This window comes from Miscanthus floridulus, chromosome 5 (genome assembly GCF_019320115.1).
Source record: "Miscanthus floridulus cultivar M001 chromosome 5, ASM1932011v1, whole genome shotgun sequence".
Classification (NCBI taxonomy): domain Eukaryota; kingdom Viridiplantae; phylum Streptophyta; class Magnoliopsida; order Poales; family Poaceae; genus Miscanthus; species Miscanthus floridulus.
The window spans coordinates 136,076,025-136,090,965 of NC_089584.1; the positions used below are offsets into that span (position 1 = coordinate 136,076,025).

The 14,941-nt window shown below is 53.3% G+C and overlaps 1 protein-coding gene and 1 pseudogene across 1 annotated transcript; one reads left to right on the forward strand and one right to left on the reverse strand.

Moving 5' to 3' along the window:
• The first annotated feature begins 6,822 nt into the window (after positions 1–6,822).
• LOC136455426 (uncharacterized) lies at positions 6,823–7,537 on the forward strand. Its single transcript, XM_066455456.1, has 2 exons — positions 6,823–6,957; positions 7,067–7,537. Exons 1-2 carry the CDS (start codon positions 6,823–6,825, stop codon positions 7,535–7,537), a joined length of 606 nt encoding a protein of 201 aa, XP_066311553.1.
• A 678-nt stretch (positions 7,538–8,215) lies between these two features.
• Positions 8,216–14,245, reverse strand: LOC136453753 (putative clathrin assembly protein At1g03050; annotated as a pseudogene).
• Between the last annotated feature and the right edge of the window lie 696 nt (positions 14,246–14,941).

Sequence of the window (14,941 nt, forward strand, 5' to 3'; positions counted from 1 at the left end):
TTGTCTTTGTTGCGCTGTTCCCTGCATCGTTAGGGCGGTCGGACATATCCGGAGCCTGTTGACACGTGTAGATAGACTTGAGAACGCAGCAATTCTCCATGGTATGGTTTGACTTGGGGTGGAGCTGGCAGGGTCCTTTCAATGCTTTGGCGTAGTCTTCTTCATAGTTGTGACGCCCGCCACCTTTCTTAACGGTGTTGACCTCGCCGTCGTCTTCCCGAGCACGCTTGCCCCTGTAATTGTCACGGCGATTACGCCGCTGATTACGCTGGTCGCGGTGGTCGCGGGAGTCGTTGCGCTGGTTGCGGTGGTCAAAATTGTCGTTCTGACCACGGTTGCCGCGGTAGTCGTCGCGGTGTGGGGGTGGTCGGAGCGTGGAACCCTTGCTGCCTCTTCGATAATTATCTTTTTAGCATCATCGGTGTCCGCATATTTCTTAGTAGTGGCCAGGAGCGCTGTGACTGATTCAGGTCTCTTACGGAGGAGCTTGTCCCTTAGGGCGCCATGGAAGCGGAGGCCAGTGATGAAAGCCTCGATTGCCTCGTTGTCGGAGATTGACGGGACCTTGATGCGCATCTCCGAGAAATGTCGGACGTACTCGCACAGTGGCTCATCTATTCGGTCTCGAATCCGCTGCAGATCATATTTGTTTCCCGGTTGCTCGCAAGTAGCAATGAAGTTGTTGATGAAAGCTTGCTTGAGCTCCTGCCAAGAATCGAAATAGTTTGTCAGCAAGCTGACCAGCCATTGGTGGCCTACATGGCTGACGGCGACTGGGAAGTAATTAGACATGACGTGCTCGTCAGCCATGGCTGATCGGCATGTGGTTTTGTAGAGCATAACCCATAATTTGGGGTTCTCCTTGCCGTCGTACTTTTGAAGCTTCTCGAGTTTGAAGTTCTTGGGCCATATGACTTGGCGAAGGTGCGGAGTAAACTGCTTCAAACCCGGAGGGCCGTGGGTAGTATCATATTCCATACGGCGATAGCTTTCGTGGGATGCACGATCGTTGGCTCTTTGGTTGATGCGATCGCACAGATCGCGTCCTTCGAGGTAATGGCGGAGATCGTTATTGCCATCACGGCGATCTCGGTTGCCAACCTGATTGACCCTACAACCGTGGTTATCGCGGCGATTATCGCGGTTGTCTCAGTGGTTGTCGTCCCAAACATCGCGGTGGTTGTCCTCCCGACGGCGGTTGACGTCCCAACCACCATCATGGCCACTATTTCCGCCTTGACGGTTGTCTGATGGGTCGTTGTTGCACGAGCCACGTTGGTTGGGTGGCTGTGAGCGACTTGAGTACTGGTGGCTGTGGCTTGATTCGACTGAGACGGATGGAGCCCGGGCTTGATTTACAATCTCTGCAGTCTGAGCCATAGCAGCCATCGGATAAGCTTGTATATCATCGCGAACTACCTAGGTTTTCGGGGTATTGGGTAGTCGTTGCATTGTCGCCATAGCAACAGCTACGTTGGCGCTTGGAGCCCTGAAGACCTATTTGTCCCCCACCCTGTCGAAGGCATTATTGAGGTCGCATGGCTGGACCCTTATGCGTCGTGCCTCCTCTTCTACCTCGGCTTTGATTTGTCGGTGATTAAACCGGTCAATATTGCGTGCTTCGTGTGCAAGCCTTTCTTGTTCTGTTTTGCCAACTGCCGGTGGTTCGTCATTACTGACAACATTGATCAAGTCCCCTCGCCTTGGTGGGAAAGATGGGAATTGTGGGAACCCCGGGGCATGGTCTGGGATATCCAGATCGTATTCAATGCCTTCATCGTCATGATTCTAGAGCTCGGTGTGGACGGAGGCATTAAATGCGATGCTCGACGAGGAGCTGGAGCCACCCTCTTGGACTGTGTGGACGGATCCTTCTCGATAATCCTCAATCCGGACCATGTTGATGAAGTTGCATAGGCCGTAGGGCTAGGCCTGGTAGTTCTCCATCGAGGCTTCGTACTCGAAAAGCCGGAGACCCATCGCGGAGGCTGGCCGGCGACGAGCGGAGCGCCCTTCAGGAGTAGATGTGACCACGAGATCCGTATCGAGTCGTGCAGGACGACTGGCCTGAGCTGGTCGGGTAGATCGGTTGTGGGTAGCGATTACCTGCTCATTAGGTTGACTTTGAATTGAACTTACCAGAGCTAGGGTTTCAACAAGTTTGGTGCCGACCCGATCGATGGAGTCGAGCAGGTCGGTGTTGTCGATCTGCTTCCCTTTGTAGCGAGGAAGCGGACGATAGGTTGTCGGCGTGGCTGAAGATGATGCGGGCATGGTCAGAGCCAGATCCACCATGGTCGGAGCCAGATCCACCGTGGTCGGAGCCGTACCCATCGTGGTCGGAGCCGTAGCCAATGTAGGTGAAGCAGTGGCCGACGCAGATTGAATCCGCGCCTCCTCCGTAGTCATGGCGATGAAGTCGTCGGAGCCAGTGGTCTAGGTGATCTGGCCGATGGTGAACATGAGGCCATTCGGCGTGGCCATGGAGCCAGAGATGATGACCATCTTGTTCGCTTGGAGAGCAGTACGCACATCCCCTACCTGGCATGCCACTATCGACGAAATATGGTCGGCAGTCTACCTAGGGGTATGCCCAAGGTAGTAGATTATCGGTAGACAGATGCGCAAGCAACAAACAAGATGGTTACGCAAGACAGACACAAGGTTTTATCCAGGTTCGGCCACCGTAAAGGCGTAATACCTACGTCCTGTGTCTGATTGTATTGCTGTATGTCAATGAGAGATGTTTTTTAGAGGGGTCCCCTGCCCGCCTTATATAGTCCGGGGGGCAGGGTTACAGATCTCGAAACTAATCCTAGCCAGTTACAATTGCCATAGGTGGTCGGATAAGAATTCCTATTCTAACCGACCAGGATCTTGCTTGATCTCCAAATCTGCCTTGATTCTTTGTGCGGGACTCCGAACAGGCTGGCCGGGCCACGTGTCATCTTCTAGTTGACCGGACCCCCTGATCCGGGCTGGCCCAAGCCTAGCCATAAGGGTATAGGGGTTAATACCCCCCACAGTGATCAACATTTGAAGAGAGGGGACACGTGGTACGTATCGCGTGACCGGACGCTGAGGTCCAGTGTCCGATTGAGTTGACCGGAGCGTCCGGTCACTCCGTGTTGTGTCCAGTGAAGGGGTACAATGACTCTATTTCTTAGGGCTTATATTTAAGCCCCATGGCCAGTTCAAGCTCACTCTCTTGGCCATTTGCATTGACATAGCAACCTTGTGAGCTTAGCCAAAGCCCTCCCACTAATCTCCACCAATGATTCATCGTCTTGGTGAGATTGGAAGAGAATCCAAGTGCATTGCTTGAGTAATTGCATCTAGAGGCACTTGGTGTTTCTTGTTTTTATTGCAGGATTCGCTTGTTGCTCTTGGTGGTTGCCACCACCTAGATGGTTTGGAGCAGCGGAGGAGGATTGGCACGAGTTGGTGATTGTTCATGGCCATCTCCGGTGATTATGAGGTGATTTGTACCTTCCCTGGCGGAGTGCCCAAAGGTAACTCTAGTGGATTGCTCGTGTCATTGAGTTACCTCATTTGTGGGTAGGTTCTTGCGGTGTCCAATTGTGTGGACGAGGTTCGTGCAACACCTCTTAGCCACCGAACCACCGAGTGTTGGCCGACACAATGGGGACGTAGCATGTTGGCAAGCACATGAACCTCAGGAGAAAATTGGTTGTCTCTTGCCCTTTGGTATTCTCCCAGTGATTGATAAAGTATTTATCTCGTGATTGGTTCACTCCTCTACACGACGGTATTATCACTTCACTTACTCATTTACATTCCCGCAAACTAGCTATATCAAGCTCTTTAGTGTAGCTAGATTTGAGAGCTTGCTTTGTGAATTAAGTTCATCTAGTAGAGCTCTTTAGTGTAGCAATTGTGAGAGCTCTTAGTGAGTAGTGACCTAGTGGATTGTGTGCCTAGTGATCATAACAACTAGAATTATTAGATAGGTGGCTTGCAACCCTTGTAGAGCTAGAGCAAGTTTGCATTTCGCTATTTGTAATACTAATCAAATTGCTCTAGTTGATTTGTAGATTTTAAATAGGCTATTCACCCCCTCTAGCCATATTAGGACCTTTCACACACCCCAAAACACTTGGACTTGTGGCATCCGGCTGTGGTTTTAGTTTGAAAAAATAGCGAAAAAGAGTGATAGACGGGGGGATGCCAAGGAAAGTTTCACAAAGATGAACAAAAATCAAAAGATGCAGGATGGAGTTAGGGTTTAGATGATTTAGGGTAATGCCATAATAATGCAATAACCCATGCAAAAAGGGACAAGTAGGCAACCCTAACCCATGCTGGATGAATGGAACAAAGAGAACAATCTCACTCGGCTCAAGATTGGAAATATGGTGCTCTCCAGGTGCCTTCCACTCCCCAAGTTTCTACTCCGGTAGATAGCCCTGTTCATGGAGCTTCAAGGGATGCTTCGCCTTCGTTACCGGCGCTGGCCAAATCTGAGCGGCGACGGCTATCTCTGGCACCTCCAACGCCCTCTTCTCAGCGACTTTCTTGGCGGCGGTGCTCGGGTTCTTGCCCTTACCCATCAAGCAGAGCTTTTTTTATAGATCTAGGGTTCCAAGATGCAAGATTGGCAGTGCTCACAATGGCTCGGGGCATAGGCAGGAAGCAAATGGAACAGAGGTAGATGATGCACAGGAACAGTTTCCTTTTTATAGGGTTTTTACCGTGACGTGGCCCGATAATCACGCCAACAGGCACGACGTTTTGGTTTCCCTTCCATTTTAATGCGGCTGCGCGGTTGATACGACGGTTGCACGCCTTTTCAGGATTTCCAACGCGTCACAATGTGTTCAGAGTTATCCTTTGGATTTTTTCTTTTCGGGTACTGGCCACGCTACGACCGTTATCTACATGGCCACATCGTTAAGTACCCGGATGATTGATGCAGTACTCAGACAATCGCTTGACAGTATGTATTAAACAGCGCAGTACCCAGATGAAGATTTTTTATTCAACAACTGTTCAATGGATAAATAGTTGCACACTTTACATGATTCAAGACCACTCAGAATAATGAGCGACTATTTATTTAGAGAGTTACAAGTATTGGATACAAGATTTTTTCAGTCAATAACAAAGACAACACCTACTCGGATGAAACATAGTACTCATACTCTAAGTGCTTCTCAGTAGGTACTTTCATAACCGATGCACCTAGATCCAAGAGGAGAAAAGTAATGCATCTGGGTAGATAACAAAAGTGCAGTGTGTCCTAGCCTAGAACCTTGCGTAGACTGTCCGGTTATGAACATTTGATGGCCGACTACCCTTGGGAGCATAGCTACTGCATAAGGAAGCCTGTAGGCTAGTATGCAGGATGAGGTATTCGCACATCTTGCCACCCAGCCGACGCCATCTGTACGCATTCGGGTTTGGGTATGACCCTTTATGGACAGACGTCGACAGGCACCCTAGAAGAACTGACATGGGACTGCTGGATGTGCCCCTACTAGCCGTCACAAGACTTCTTCTAGTTGCAGTTCTAGACTCCTCTACTGTGCACAACTGCGGGTTTAGCCTACCTCTAAACCCTCTCACAAGAATTCTAGTCACTAAAGCTCTTGGTTATACCAACCAAGTACTCCCGGGGGCTGGTCTACTTCGCTCACCACCATATTTGCAAGCCTCAACCTCTGAGCCACTTTGCTTCTTCTACAACTGAGGTTCAAGTGCTTGCCAGGAGGGTTTTTATAGGCGTTTCGGTGTTGTCTATGGACCAGGTTCATGCGGAATACACGGACAAGTTACTGACTCCTACACAGGTTCACGTGCTACACTATAAGGGTATAGTACGCCCCAGTACACGTTTTCGGTGTATAGACAGTCTTTTCCCAGCACATGTGAAGTCACAATACATCCGGTAGCACCTTTGATGGCATATTTCCACGAATATCCTGAGCATCTTTGGACCAACTATACTAAAGTTTTGCATATGACTTTGACATGTCTTACCTGCTTTTGTACAAGCAGACATGACAATAATTTTCGCTGACACTCTCATCCTCGACTATATTTTTTTCAGATCCTTATCTCGAGTACAAGTACTCGGACACAGGCTCGGGGGCTACAGGGTACATATCCACTATGAGATATTTTTTCTTTTAGACCCTCTAACTCTTTGTTTTGCAAACAGTAAGAGGTTCGGGGGCTACACTCATTGAGTGCACTTTTCTAAAAAGTGCACGTCACTCAGAGGCTTTATAGAGCACCTCATGGCTTCACTCACGAAAGCACTCAGACTACGCTTTGTTTCTACCCGGCAAGATCAGGAGGAACAAGAAGACTTCCGAGTTCAACCATGACACGTTCGGGGGCTTGACGGACCAGGGTCCTAGGGGTTCCCCATGGGGGTACTACTTGGATGGGCCCTGGGATGGCCCACGATCTATTGAAGGACACGAGACAAGGTGGCATGGACTTCAAGCTATTCCAGATCGACTTAGTCGGCTTACTATGAAAGCCAGATTCTGTAATAGGACTAGGACTCTTTTCTTGTAACCGACTAGGACTAGATACGTGCCCTCACCATCTCCTCTATATAAAAAGAGGTACGGTGCACCCCCTTGTAACCCTAACAATCATACAATCAATACAACGCAAAATGTTACACGTCGACTGGACGTAAAGGCTATTACTCGACAAGAGGGTCCGAACTAGTATAAATCGTTCGTCTCTTTGCGTTTATCGTCGAGTTCTGCGTACGCCGAAGCCCTCCGAACACCGTCCCGGGTACCCCGTGACGGGTTGCCGGTCACAAGATGTAATCGAAGTGAAATGGTTACTGCAAATTGTGCTTCTGATGCTTTAGATGCATGTGATCCCACTGAATTTGGTGGAACCTCATCAGAGGAGACTGACGAATGGTTTCATTTTCTATCCATGGATAATGATGGAGGTGCTAGTGAAAAGGTATGTACCTGTTACTTGCTTTCTTAAACTCTAGACTCCCTTTCATGTCATTTATGGACTGTTACTACATGAATATATTAAGAGAGCTGACAAACCCTTCCTCATGCAGCTTACTGGTCTCCCTACTATATCTGAAGCTGAGGCTCAAGCTCTTGAGACAAATTCTGATTATTGCTACCACGAATTGGTGAGGCTTGTAGAGTCAGGAGGTGTATCTACTGTTAGCAACCTGTTCCCTGCCTATGGGAATACTGAATGTTTGAATCCGCTCTTGGTATCTGCTGGCGATAATTATCTAGAGATTAACGATATCTTCCCCCTTGGGGAAACTGCCTCTTTCGATCTTTCAGCACCAGGAAATCTGTTTACCCAGTATCCTTTGGAGCAATTCCCATACAGTGAGTTGAATCGTCCCCAATATGACAATGATGGTGCTCTTTCAGCTTCTTTAGTGGCAGGCGACTTCTTTGCGCCTATTTCCTGCTCTATGCATGATACTTCAGTTGATCATATTATTTGCACCACAAATTTTGTGTTGAATGACAGCTCAAACTCAACTATGCAGGACCCCTTCTCATGAACAGTACATGACGACCTCAGTGCTATGAAGTATGAATTGCTGTCCAATGTTAAATACTGAATTTCTGTTGATTCTACGGGGATGTTTTGTTGTCAAATTGGTGCACCGTGGTGGATATACAAAGTCGGTGCTTGAGCTGTGGTGGACATGCAAACTTGCTTCTGCCACTTTTTATAGGTGCATTGTTATTGGAGTCTGATCAATCTTGCAAGAATGTTGAAAATTTTGTCGATGAAGTCTGCTCCTGAACTTCGTGTTGTCATCAATGCAACTGTGTTTGACATTGCCGTGTTCTGCATTCTATGTTTGCATGTCTTTACAGTAGCTATATATTTCTGTTTATTGTGCTGGAACTGCATCTCAGCACGGGAAACTTATGTAATGCATCTAGTGTGTATATCCTCTGTTTGCATCAAGACGATCCAGTTTACCTTGCTTACCTTTGGGTATAACTATAAGGGACATGGTAATGTCTAGTCCCACGAGGCCGTAAATATATTCGACCTGTATATAACCGTGCAGCAATCTTGCAGTATTCCAGTACGGCACAAATCAACTATAATATACCACTCCCAAAACCGTATTAGTAGTAACTATCAAGCAACTAAGCAATCTCCGAAATCTTTAGCTGTGAGCTGTGTTCGACATTGAATTCTTATTAGTCCAACACCCAAAACACTGAAAACAGTACGATCTCACAACAGAATGTAACTCCAGGCTGCCCTATGTGTTTCATACTGGTGCCATGCGTTCTGCTCCTGCATAAGGAGCCGCTGCCTTGTCTGCAAGTCCGTCATCTGAACACATATCGGCGGAGGCACCGCCAGGGACGCGGCGAATGGATCAGCCCTTGCGGCGGCGGCGGTGGTGCTGGCCCCAGGCGGTGGCGGCAGGGCAAGCACCGTCGCACCAAGCGGCCGCGTCGCCACGCTGCGTGCGCTTCCGGCGAACGCACGCGCGTTTGTCACGGTTGCATTGGCCGTCGCGTGGTTGCACATGTCATCAAGCACCGTCGTGTTGAAGCCGCCACCGATCTCCGATTGATGGGCAGCGGGCGTGCTTGTGGACTGCACTAGCGCCGTCTCCCAGTCGGCTTCTGAATCGTCGAACGCCACCCATTTCGGCGCAGCTTCCGCTGAGTTACCATCGAACAGTGCCAATGTCAGATTCCTCCCATGCTCTTCGCCCGATGGCGGTGACGCGTCTTCTCCCAAATTTAAGAAGTCGGACGTCTCGTCGTCGACGACGACGAGTGAGCTAGCAGGTTCCGCCGGCGCCGACTTGCCGGCATTGTTCTCCTCTCGCGCAACAACCTGCTGCTCTTTCGGCGCCGGCTCAATTCCTTTGACGTCGTTCTTCTTGAAGGGAGTAGGCGGCGAGCGGTTCCACTGGGACGCCGACGCTTGCCTGTCGCGGATGTGTAGAGAACAAGAGTGACGTAGCGGAGAATGCGCTTGAGAAGCGCAAGGTGTGGCTCGCGTGGATCATGCATGTGCAAGCATAGCGGCGAAGGCAATATCCGGACGCGTCACGGTCAAGTATTGCAGGGCCCCGGCGAGTTGGCGATAGCTTGTGGCGACAGCAACAGCAGGGCCAGTGGCATCGAGTTTGCCCTTGGCATCGATGGGTGTGGCCGCTGCCTTGCAGGAAGCTATGCCAGCGCGCTCCAGAACGTCGTTGGCGTAGCGTGCTTGAGAGAGATAGAATCCTTCCTTGGACCGTCGTACGTCGATGCCGAGGAAGAAGCGCAGATCGCCCATGTCCTTGACGGCGAACTCGGCGCGCAGCTTGTTGACGATGTTCTGGATGAGGGCCGCAGAGGAACCGGTGATGACGTTGTCGTCGACGTACAGGAGGAGGTAGACGAGGTCGTGGCCGCGCCGCAGCGTGAACAGCGACGAGTCGGAGCGAGTCGCAGTGAAGCCGAGAGTCCGGATGAATGCGGCGAACCGCTCAAACCAGGCTCGGGGTGCTTGACGAAGGCCGTAGAGAGACCTGTCCAAGAGACAAACTGCATCGGGCCGGTCAGGATCGACAAATCCCGTCGGCTGCTGACAAAACACCTGCTCCTTCAGATGGCCGTGGAGGAAGGCATTGGACATGTCGAGTTGTGTCGTTGGCCAGTTCCTGGAGGCCGCGATGGCGAGCACTGTGCGAATTGTCGCCGGCTTGACGACGGGAGTGAAGGTCTCGCCGAAGTCGACGCCCGTGCGCTGGGTGAAGCCACGGACCACCCACCGGGCCTTATAGCGCTCAAGAGTGCCGGCCGGGTTGAGTTTATGCCGGAAGACCCATTTGCCAGTCACGATGTGTGCGCCGGGGGGTCGATCGACCAGACGCCAAGTCCGGTTTTTTTGAAGAGCCTCAAACTCAGCGGCCATGGCTGAATGCCAGTTCGGGTCTTTCAGAGCGCCACGAACGGACTTGGGGATCGGTGATGGAGCGCTGGAAGGCGTGGGAGCCGTGAGGTTCATAGCATAGCGAGGATTGGGTTTGAATGTGCCGACTCGGGATCGAGTAACCATGTGATGGCCCTGCCCGGCAATGGGCGCTTGGGTATGTGGGGCAGGTGGAGTTGGCGAGGAGGATGGAGCAGTGGCCGGTGGTGCTGATCCGATTTCGGCGCTAGGTGGGGCAGAGGGAGCGGGCGCAGGTGATGGAGCAGCTGCATGCGAACTGGATGCGGGTGGTGGGGAAGGATGCAGCGCTAACTGCCGAGCTGCGTGATCCGGATGTGGAGGCAGGAGTTGCTGAATGAAAACAGGCGAGGAGTCGAAGTCCGGTACTGTAGCCGGTCTCGCTGGTGCCGGTTTTGCCTGAAACTCGTCAGAGAGAAATGGAAAGACAGCGTCGTTGAAGACAACATGTCTGGAGGTGATGACCCACCGGCTATGGAGATCGAGGCAGCGGTAACCTCGATGATCGGCTGGGTACCCGAGGAGAGCACAGGGGGTAGAACGGGGGCTGAGCTTGTGAGATGTAGTGGCTGTTTGATTAGGATAGCACAGGCAGCCAAATACTCGAAGATGACTGAAATCTGGTTCAGTGCCGAGCAAACGCTGATGAGGTGTGATTGAACCACTGGACTGACATGGCCTGCGATTAATAAGATGAGTGGCAGTGTGTAGAGCTTCCACCCAGTAGGTTCCGGGCATGCCAGCATGAATAAGAAGACTGCGGACGCAGTCGTTGATGGTTCGAATGATCCGCTCGGCCTTTCCGTTTTGCGAAGAGGTGTACGGACAAGAGAGGCGAAACATGGTGCCGTGGGCAGCAAGATGGGTGCGCATGGCCAAGTTATCGAATTCACGGCCATTGTCAGTTTGGGGGGCGAGCAGTGGCATCTGAAACTGAGTGCGCACATATGCGTGGAAGGCAACAATGCAGGAGTAAACCTCAGATTTCGCACGCAATGGGAAAGTCCACACATAGTGGGAATAATCATCGATTAAAACCAAATAGTATTTGAATCCAGAAAAACTTGACAATGGAGATGTCCATACATCAGCATGTATTATTTGGAAAGGAACATAAGAAACTGAATTCGAATTGGAAAATGGCAGCCGGACATGCTTTCCTAGCTGACATGCTTCACAAGTGGTATGCTGGGACTTGCTGAACTGAAGATCAAGACTGGCCAATGTCTTGTGGAAGCTGCGACGCCCGGGATGACCTAAGCGCTGGTGCCACAGATCCATGGTGGGTGCAGTGGTCACAAGAGCTTGAGGTTGAGCCAGCGTCAAGGGGTAAAGCTCGCTAGTGCTGTTACATCGAAGAATCTCCAGGGGATCAAACTCGACAGAAACATTATTATCGCGAGTAAGAGAGCGGACGGAGATCAAATTTTTAACAAGCGATGGTGAAATCAGAATGTTGTTGAGGTGGAGTGGAGAGGTTGCGGTGGAGATGTGGGCACGGCCACGCTGAGTGACCGGGAGTGATGCACCGTTGCCGACAGTGATGGGTATAGGGGAATAGACTGGTGTAATGGAGGAGAGATTACCGGTGCTGGAAGACATGTGAGACGAGGCTCCCGTGTCGAAGTACCACTCCGCGCTCTGGGGCTGCTGAGCGCCGGAGTTCACCAGGGCCGAGAGCATGGCCTGGTGGTTCCATACGTCGTGTGGTGTAGAGCTGGACGCGGCGCCGATGTGATGACTGGAGCCGGGCGGTGGAGCAGCGAAGTACGCCTGATTGGCCTGGATGCCAGGCCGGGGACCGAGAACGCCGGAGGCCGGGGGACGGAACGACATTTGCCATGCCTGTACCATACCGGTCCACGGGTTCACCCCGGTCTGCCAGGCCGGAGGACGGGGTCCGCCGTAGTTGTTCCCGCCGCGACCACGGCCGCGCTTCTTGCCGCCACGATTGTTGTCGTTGCGTGGCGGTGCGCCGGAGCCGTTGGGGGCAGTCCACGAACCGGAGTTGGATCCGGAATTGCCGGACCCGCCGTCGCCTGCGCCTGGTGCTGGAGGACGAGGAGCGGTGCCGTGGCCGCCGCCGGCGCCGGATCCGCCCGATCCGGAGCCGCTGGATGTCAGGAGGGCATGTTGCGCGTCGGTCTTGGCATGTTCGGCGTCGTACTTTTCCTCCAGCAGGAGATATGAGCGCGCGGAAAGGAAGGTGTGTGGAGGCTGCCTGGAGGTTATCGCCGGCACAGCATGGCGATATTTGGAGGAGAGGCCACGAAGCCTATTGAGTACCTGAGAGGTTTCACGAACGGGCTGACCGACGTCGCGCAAGGCGTCAGCGAGGCGCTTGAGTTTGCCGGTGTAGGTGGCGATATCCATGTCGCCCTGGACAAGGGATCGGAACTCCGCCTCGAGGTACACGGCGCGATGGAGCTCGTTGTCGCGGAACTGCTCGCCGATCGCGCGCCAGATGGCATATGCCGTCGGCGTCGGCTGGCGCACAATAGCGCGGACGTCTTTGGAGATTGAATTATAGAGCCAGCCGAGGATACACTGATCAATCATGACCCAATGGGCGTCACGGCGATTAGCAGATGTAGGGGCGACGGTGAGGTGGGAGGTAAGGCCAAATTTGCCGACGACGACGTCGAAGAAGCACCGCCATTCGGCGTAGTTGGACTCTTGGATATCAAGTTCGACTGGGACGTGGTGGCGGATATTGACATATTGAATGACGGTGGAAGGGGGTGGGGGAAAAACGACGTCTTTGGTGAAGGAGGCGCCGCCATCAACAGAGGAAGAGGAGGAGACGTCATCCTCAACATCACCCTCGAACAGGGGGTTGAGATCCATGGCGGCGATGGTTGGGGGAAGGAGAAGGACCTAGACTGCTGATACCATGTAGAGAACAAGAGTAGGAGCCAACAAGAATGATTCATTGACTGGTGCGGCTCATATACGAGTTTATAGAATGAAGGAACGGCTGACCACGCAGGGCGCCGGGACCTTCGGATCGTGGTGACCGTGGTCACCGTATACATGCAGATCGTGTGCCAGTATATCTATACAGTCTTCAACAGGATGAACTCGTCCATGAGGTTCAGATTCTTCTGCCTGACGCGCTGTACCTCGGGGATATCAGACGGGCGGTACACGTCGGTGGCCTTGCACCACGAGTAGAAGTCGTCGAGCTCGTCGACCATCTTTGCGAGGCTGGTGAAGATGGAGTGGACGCGCACGCAGGCGGGAGTGCCCAGCTCGGCGAAGCGGTCCACGAGCACGACCATCACCCCGGTGACCTCGCAGTACATCGCTGCACTCTCCTTCACCAGCCTGTACAGCGCCGCGGTCACCACCGGGTTCGTCCTCGCCTTCCCCGTCGGCCGGCACTCGATGAACCGGCCGAAGAGGTGCTTCAGCTGCTGCGCCTTCGCGATGACATCCTCTGTCGTCGTCGTCTCGGTCGCCGGCCTTTCCCCCGGCACGAGCTCCCAGCCCTCGGCCACCTCGTACGTCGTCCCGTCGGTGTCACCGTCGACGTGCCATTTACCCTGGCTGGCGGCGCCTGCTCCGCGGGCCTGCATCCGTTGCTTGAGCCGATCGTCGAGGTACGCGGCGTAGGCGCGCACGAACGCGGCGAAGTCCCAGTCGCGGGACCGCGCGCGTTCGCGTTCTCGGAACCGAGACACGTCGAGCATGCGCCTGCCGCGCCGCGTGGCGAGGAACACCTCCTGCTCGTACGCCGGGTCCCCCTCTGCGAGCAGGCGGTGCACGAGCGCCAGCGCCTTGACGGCGACGGGCCACGTCCGCACCCGCTCGAGCCGGCGCGACACGGAGGCCACGCACGCGACCACGCGCGCGCGGGAGTAGCGCATCAGCGTGAGGATCTCCGCCGCGTGCCGCTCGTCTGCGGGGGCGGCCTCGCCGTGCGCCGTGGCCCTCACGATGGACGCCTCGACGTCCGAGGCCACCTCGTCTGCGGCGCTCGCCCTAGGGAGGGCGATGGTCTTTTGGTCCTTGGCCGCGCCCACCGCCTGCCGGAGCTAGCTCGGCGCCATGCGCACGCTCCCGGTTATTTGCGAATGGCTCCTCTAGTTGACGTGCGTCAGCGAGACCGATGGCCAATATCGGGTGGCGCAAGGATCAAGAAGGGCGACTGATTGCATTGGAGTAGGGTTAGAGCCGTAGGGGGAGAACGAAACGGGGGAGATATAAAGGGGCGCGCCGGAGACGCGGTTGTCCGGCGGGAGGACGGGCGGCGGAGAGGAGGCCGTTTTGGGGGGTTTGGGCTGTTGGAACCTTCATAGCTAACCGAGGAAACGGTGCTTCGGGTCAGCCCGCCCGTCGGGGGTTTTCACGCGAAATGTTGGTTACCGGCTTACCGCAACTCCCCATGCCGTCGCTACGTGCGCGAGCGACCGAGCGCGATCGCCTCCGGCCCGGCAGCTTGCGAAAATGCCTGCACCAAGCAAGAACCGGTTGGCATGCGTGGCAGGTGCTCGTTCACGTTCAGCCTGCCTCGTTGTTATCCACACACCAAAAAAAAATCTGCCCGGTTGGCTTCTGGTAGGTTTGCAATTCTTTGCCGGGCCAGTCCTTGGAATTGTTCTGTGGACTGTGGTTCCTGGTCTGGCGGACATCTATGAAGTTTAGAAGATGAGCCACTGGTCTACGGGGTGTTTAGATCCGTAGGCTAAAGTTTAGTCCTTATTCAGCCTGTAAGGAGTTCGGGTCGACCCTTCCGATCTACAGTCTGCTCCTAAATTTCGTTCACGGTTTGGATCGGTGCGAACCAAATACAAAGAGGTTCCAAATGGTAACAACCTTGTTACCCTAATCGACCCTAGGGTCGCCCTGTTTAGTATTCTATTCACAACGTCGTTCACTCCTCAGCTGCTGTTGCCGCCTCAGCCTTGATTTCTTAGTTGCATTGTAAGGAGACTAGGGCGGTTCGACCCTCGGTGAACCTCAGGTTAGCCAATGGATGGGGTGG

Bases quoted from the DNA above. Each gene is read 5' to 3' on its own strand.
- LOC136455426 (XM_066455456.1), top strand. From the start codon at position 6,823: ATGGTTACTGCAAATTGTGCTTCTGATGCTTTAGATGCATGTGATCCC. The intron at 6,958-7,066 runs GTATGTACCTGT...TTCCTCATGCAG, and splicing joins ATGGAGGTGCTAGTGAAAAG to CTTACTGGTCTCCCTACTAT.